At 44.8% G+C, this 7,256-nt stretch overlaps 1 protein-coding gene across 1 annotated transcript; it reads right to left on the minus strand.

Moving 5' to 3' along the window:
- Nucleotides 1–600: 600 nt before the first annotated feature.
- LOC311487365 (leucine-rich repeat-containing protein 3-like) lies at nucleotides 601–3,640 on the minus strand (the record flags this gene model as incomplete). The annotated part of the gene is made up of 2 exons (XM_084543620.1): nucleotides 3,604–3,640; nucleotides 601–1,519 (listed from the first exon to the last, which is right to left on the minus strand). The coding sequence occupies exon 2, from the start codon at nucleotides 1,450–1,452 to the stop codon at nucleotides 601–603; it is 852 nt and encodes a 283-aa protein (XP_084399746.1). The 5' UTR covers nucleotides 1,453–1,519; nucleotides 3,604–3,640.
- Nucleotides 3,641–7,256: the final 3,616 nt, after the last annotated feature.

The raw sequence follows: 7,256 nt of genomic DNA on the forward strand, positions 1-7,256 counted from the left end.
CGATTTTATCAACGTAGAAAATGGCCACAAAAAAAAAAAATACCACACACACAAACGTTCATGCACGGATCAAACACGCAATTAGAAGAGGACACGCACTGGAGTCTGCACACTCGTCTTTTCTCCGACCTTATAAACACACTCCAGCTGATTAGTGCCTTTCAAGTGTTCATTAAGGGTCAATTGGTCAAAGGCTTCTAATTGGGGCGTAATGAAAGATAAAAGAGCGCAGCATGAGGCATGGCAAGACAAGAAAGGAGGGACCACAAAGGGAGATTTCAAAGTCTCCTTACACATTCTTATTTCATCTTTTAGGTTTTTTTTCCTTTTCAGTTTCTGTTCTTTTCTCAGTGCAGATGGTAGGGTGTGTAAACAAGTGCTCCCTTCTTATTTTTCACTAAACCGAGAGAAAAGCGTGATAGGAAGGGGAATAGGAAAAACATGGGGGGGTTGAGTAAGAAAGATAAAGAAATATTGTAATCACACAGCACTGAGCGGTTCATTTCCTCCGTATCTACATCTTCCACAGTTGGTTTACGGTTTACAGCTCCATAAAAATGACATTTCATTATTCCATTTAAATTACAGCTGAGCAGGAGTTCAGAATCCAGTGCTGAGAGTGTCTGCTTCGATGGGAGTCTTGCGTGGGCTGGGTAAACTCTTTAGGTACTCCAAATGCCTTCGGGCCTCAGCTTGGTTCTGCCTCACGTAGTACACTACATACACAATGACCATAAAGAACCACACGAACATGGTCACGAGCATGGCTACGTCAGTGGTCTTCCTCTGCATGCTGCAGAAATTCACCCCAGAATCCAACAGTTTGACCAGAGGTTGACCTGTGTGCTCCCCCTGTGAGCCCGGGTCCTCCCACCGGCTCCCCTCTCCCACCCCCCGCACAGAGCTCTCGCAAATGATGCCATTCACCGTCTCAGGCTCCAAGTTCAGAGTCTCCATCAGCTCCTGGAGGGCGCAGTCACAGTGCCAGGGATTGTGGTAGAGGCGTGCTTTTGCACGGGTGGAACCGAACTCCTCCCTGCTGGCCTGCCTCAGCTGGTTATGCGAGAGGTCCAGGAGGCGCAGCTCGGGGCCCAGGTGCCGCAGGGCCCCCGAGGCGAGGGAGTCGATGCGGTTGTGGGACAGGTACAGGTCCCGCAAGTGAACCAGGTTGCTGAAGGCACTCTCAGGGATGTTTCGGATGTAGTTGCGTTCCAAGTGGAGGGAGACAGTCTCTGGTGGGATCCCCTCTGGGATCTCCCGCAGCCCGGCGTCCGAGCACAGGACTGTAGCCGTGTCCCAGGCGCAGTGGCAGCTTTTCGGGCACTGAGGGGAAGCTTGGCCCCACAGAGCCGAGAACAAGAGTGACATGCACAGCCATGAATGAAGATCCAGTCTTTTACCTCTTCTTCCGCTGATGCTGGTACATCTCTCCTCACACCAGCCTGTGCACATCGCCTCACCATAGCCCACTGACACACACCAGGTCCCAATCAGACATACACGGTCGCACCAGGAGAATCTGACAGATTGAGAGAAAAAGGGTCAAAATGGAAAAGATGACACAGTCTCCCGCTCTCTCTCTCTCTCACTGTCTATCTCTTTACAACCACATGCAATCAAAATGAATGCTCACAGGGGAGATTATGATGGTTAGGAGGAGAATAAAGGTCAGTGGGTAAAGAGATAGACACTGAAATGAGCTTAAGGCCGTTTATTCAACAAAAACACTCGTGCATGGGGAGACACTGTAATACAAATGTACCAAAACATGTAAGAAGATCATTTCTGTACAATAAAGAACACCTCAATGCACAGCAACTAATTCAGATTTGGTGGCGCCGTTAATGACTTTGGAGTGAAATTGCACTTTTACAAGAGGCATCTTATTGCAGCGATCCCCCCATGAATCACAGCTTAAGCAGCAGTAATGATAGCTTAAGTGATCTAATAAGGCTGAAACCCCCTCTTGTGCTTCTGCATTAAAAGCACATAAATCATTAGACGTGATTATATGAACTCCTCCCCGCCTCTTTCCTGTCGTGTCCTTCCTGTGGCTCAAAATAAAGACCAGAAGAAAAGCCTCATATCACTCCCATCAATACACGCTCATCTCATTTATCCCTCTATTTATTTTCCCATGGTGCCATAGCCCCCTTAATCATATTCCAAAGGGGAGTTGGGCAGGGAGGAGGGTGGTGCATTGTAGGGATGGAGGTTAGAATGGGAGTGGGATCGATAGTCCGAGCATTGCCGGCTACACTATTAACCGCAAGAACATCAATCCTGCCTGAGTCCCAGAGTGTCAATAAGTGACAGAGATGGAAAAAATAACCCAGCAGTCATCTGGGTGTTAGCAGCTGCCCATTGGTTCTGCAAAAATTAAAGAAAAAAAAAAAAAAGAAAGTCTGGCTATACTGGAGCAAAAACCTCTGGAGATTACATTACATGTGTTATGTGTGTTAGGCTATTTTAGAGCCTCTCATCTGCTTGTCTGTCTGGCTTCTTCTTCAATTTATTTATTTATTTATTTATTTTTTAAATCTATGTGGGTCTGTAAATGGTGTCATTGCAGTGTGTTCAGACAATCCAGTCAAGTGTTTTCAGAAGGACAGTTTTGTGTTGTTGTTGTTGTTGTTTTTTTTTAGTGCGCCCAATATGATGTTCATGTTCCAAGACAGGGATCACTCATTGAATTTGATTAAAAGACTATCCTCTTAAATGTCAAGCACTTTCTGCTTTCTCCCTTTTCCATAATAGAATCAGAACTGCCATCCGTCTCAATTCTCCTGCCTACACTGAAGATCCATCGACCCCAGACTAAAGAGTGGCCTGGATGGGCTTGATTTGCCTTAAGGTGACTGAACTGACACTCCAAGTGGCCCTGTGTGTGTCTTATAAAGCGAAGCGAGGGTTTAGTCCTCCGCTCATTAACTGTCTACTTATTAACATACCCAATGTAGACGCATGCAAATCCCCAGTTAACAAAAATAATCATCCGGTGCATGAATAAGAATGGGAATGAGAAAGGATAGAGAGACGGGGGATGGAGAGAGGCACTCAAAGCAAACACAGCTGGCACTGTGGTTACAGCTGGCGATTACAGTTTCCAATTATTATTATTATTAGTTTCAACATTCCTCCTATCTGCTTTTTTTTTTTTTTTTTAAACAGACATAAGGTAAATTGGAAAACACAACAGATGAATCCTCGGCTGATTTCCTCTCCTCTACCTTGCAGTAATTGCATCCAGCTGCCCCGAGCCATAACATTTCCGATTAAATTTCGTTTAGACTTATAAATGTCATCAACCTGCGTAGCTATCCGAAAGTAAGGACCTTTTCACATTCCTCCTCGCTTTGCACTGTGGCAAATATCCGTTTCCTGCGTCCTGTTGCAAGCTCGGCACAACATAACTCAACAGAACATTTTTTTTTTTTTTAAAGAAAGCTTTGGCTCCGATCGCCTCGCTGTTTTAAAAAGTTTATGCAAATTAAAGAAAGACATGCACGACTATAAGAGACCTCAGCTCCGATGTGGTGTCTAAAGAACAGATGTTACGGATAGATGTGAGATGCTGAAATGGATTGATATAAAGGAACTTACCTGCAAAGCTGCGCCTTGTGAAGTTTGAGCGCATACAGCGGGTGAGGATGTTTTTCTTCTTCTTCTTCTTTTAGACTCCGTTTCCAGTTTTTCTTAGGGTTTTTCCGAGCGACAGAGTGGATACTATCATCATCATCATCAGTGTAGATAAATTTAGGAAGAGGATCAGCTGTGAGTCGGGGGCTTGTCGCCTGCAGACGCTTCCGTCACTGACTGTTCTACCAGTGGAGGGCAGTTATAGCAATGAGGATGTAGGGCAAACTCTCTCTCTCTCCCTCCCTCCCTCCCTCTCTCTCTCTCTCTGAGTGCGTGAGCGTTTGTGTGTGAGTGTCAAAAAACAAACACGGGAGGTGTGTCATCGATCTTGCCTTCACTACAGATGACGGCAGTCTCGGTTTTCTGAGAGGACACCGGTCCCCTCCGTATGAGACGTTAACTTAATTGAATAATAGGTGTAATTAGATTCTTACAGACAATCTTCCGGCACAGTCTGATTGAATCTCAGGCCGGGGCAGGTACACAGGTACAGAGAGGCATTTTAGAAGGAAAATATAGAAATGCAATAGCATAACATTATGACCACTGACAGGAGAAGTAAATAACATTGACCAACTTGTGACAATCCAGTGTTCTGCTGGGAAACGTTTGGACCTGGCATTCATGTGGATGTTGCTTAGACATGTACCACCCACCTAGACCAGACCAGACCAGGCACCCCCACCACATAGCAATGACACTCCTTGATGGCAGCAGCCATCCCCAGCAGGATGCAGCCTGACACAGACACAAACACGAAAACGCTTTAAAGAAAACAAAAAAACAAACAAAAAAACAGCACAAGGTGCTGCCCTGAGCTCCACTAGATCCCAAACCGATCAAGTATCTGTGGGATGCACTTTAACAAGCCTGATCCACCCAGGCGCCTCCCCTCAACCCACAGGCCCCGAAGGCCCCCACTAACAAGATTTTCTTATCAGACAACAGGCAGAACTGTTTGGGAGGCACAAGGAAGAGCTATAAAAAAAAAATGGGGGGTGGTCATAATGTTATGCCTGTTTAGTGTAAAAAAAAAAATAGAATAGAGAGCGGACGGAAACACTAAAGAGAAGACACACCTGTTTCGTCCATCCTTAAGGTGCAGAGGCCACTTGATTCATAAATCAAGTTGGACTTGGATTAGGTGTAGAAACAAATGCATGGATTTGTTAAGGCCACCTAGAAAATCGCATGTTAAGAAATGTGTTATTCATGGGGCGGGGGGGTTACTCTAAAGTACAAGCGGCTTTCTCTCCCTTTGATTTTCTACCATAAGCAGCAAAAATATCTGCCCATCTACAGCAGAGCCCTCCGGGGGGGAAAGGATGGCTCTGACAGCTATGATGGCACCTCATATCCCTCCTCTGTCTCCCCCCCAGCCTGTCCTGCTCCCGTCAGCTTGCTCAAACCTATGACATTTCCACTCTTGACAAATATAATGCAGAATGCTGCCAGTGTGATGATGATTTTTCTTTTTCAGCCTTGCAGCTGGATTTTGTTGTGAATATTTCGCCCTTGACGGGTGATTGTCTGCCAGAGATGGGCCTGTGCACAAGCTGAGTTTTGTGGTTTTACAGATAGAAAATAAGGGACAAAGGGGGTGCATAATGAGAAAGCACACAGCACGGCAGAGAGGAAAAACACCCCGCCCTAAAAATGAAAACCTCGCACATTGGCTGTTTTTTTTTTTTTTCCTGAACTGAGAGTGAATAGCACGATGATGGGTGAGAAGTTCAATTTGCAGGAGGAGAAAAGCTGTGGAAAGAAGGGTGTTATGCATGTGTCTATCCGGGATGTCTTAAGAGGACGCGGTTCAAAAAAGATCCACATGCCCTACGAGCAGTTCGCCGATGACAATGTTGACAAAGTGAACTCGACTGGAAACTGCAGTGAAGTGAAGCAGTTTGGCATCGTCTGTTTGGTTTTGGTGGAGAGCTCCGAGGGGAAAACTGGATGAACCTTCCACAAATTTGTTAACAGAAAGGAGGCAGTGGAAAGATATGACAGCCCGCAGCAAAAACCTTCTCCTCCAAGACACAGAGTGCATGCATGGTTGGGACTGTGTCTATTATCTGTGTCACAAAAAGAAAGAAAGAGGACAAAAAAGAACCCCCCCCCCCCCAAAAAAAAAAAAAAAAAAAGATATCCATGTCCTAGAGAGTATGCCTGGTGGAGTGGAGGAGAGCGAGATTAAAAAAAAAAAAAAAAAGGAGCATTTCTTGTAACTAGCCTGTGATTCTCTTGGGATTGAATCCCCAACAACAGGTCAGGCTGGGGGCAGGTGTTCTGCTGAGGTTCTCAGTAGCCATTCTTTCCACTGTGTGGCCAAATGGGACTTGCCGGGAAAGGAGTCGTCTAAAAATGCTTACGACCCAAGGCCAATAGAAAGGTTTGGTCTGTTGGTGCTGCGTCGTAACAAAGTACAGTGCAGACGGGGAGAAAAAATAAATAAAAAAGATCCTCCATGCTGACAAAACAAAGTATTAAAAAATGTTGCTTTGTAGGTAGTTTGTTTGACAGGAAGGTACTTAGTGCTGGAAGAAAGGAAAAAAAAAAAAAAACAGAGCATAGGCTAAAATTAAGCAACCAAAAATGCTACAAAAGGACTTTTGAGGACACTCTGAATTTTAAAACACAGTGAGAACATCCTGTGATTTCCTGCGCTCAGCAATCAGCCACTTGATCACGAACACACCTGAAACCGTGCACGCACGGGCACAGTGGCGACTGGAAATTCAAATCAATACATATTAGCCCACTGTTCTCTCCCACTTTCAATTTGATGCTCGTCGAAGAGTGTCTCAAATTACACCACCATCATGAACAACACCTTTTTCCCCGATTTGTTCGGTGAGGCAAGCTGTGAAAAAAAAAAAAAAAAAAAACAGCATCAGTTGGCGGAGATTGCAATATGAGCCAGGCGACTGTAAAAGGTTGTCAGAAATGTGTATGGATTAGATTGAGGCCCTGGCTCAAGTCCAGCACAACAGAGTAGCAGAGTAATAACATTAAAATGCGTGTGTGCGCTTATGTGTGGAAAAGAATATGCAAGAGGTAGAGTACCTTTCCAAAGCCATTAAAAATAGCCACTGCACTCCCAGCTAAAAGGGAAACAATAACTCAGCAGCTGAAACTTGAGACTAAATATAGATTGGATGATATAATGCAAGCTTTGTTGCAATGACTACGTATTCTGTGGGTAAACTCGCAGACTAACAGGCATCTAATTTCAATTTCTGAGCAGGAATCACTCTGAACACAACAAGCTTCTGTTAGAGAGAGAAAAAAAAAAGTAAAATGTTTAAGAATTAACAGTCCGCACCACTGAACTGAACAATGAATGACAAATGAGGAAAAAGAAATGAAGCTGGGGCGACGTTAACAGCCATAAGTAACAACACGTGGCTTATTTTTATTTTTTTTTAATGCACTGGCATTTGGACAGTGACACCAGCGCTGATGGAAATAAAACGGGCGCCAATGAAATTAGAGCGATACGTTATGTAGAGCAAGAGCAGCAGAAGGTCATAAAGGAGGAGAGTAACAGGTAGAGCTACGGGGGAGAAGGATATCTGGAGTATTAATGAGAATATTCAAGGCACACCCCCCCAGACTTT

Source organism: Chelon labrosus, assembly GCF_963514085.1.
Source record: "Chelon labrosus genome assembly, chromosome: 4".
NCBI lineage: Eukaryota > Metazoa > Chordata > Actinopteri > Mugiliformes > Mugilidae > Chelon > Chelon labrosus.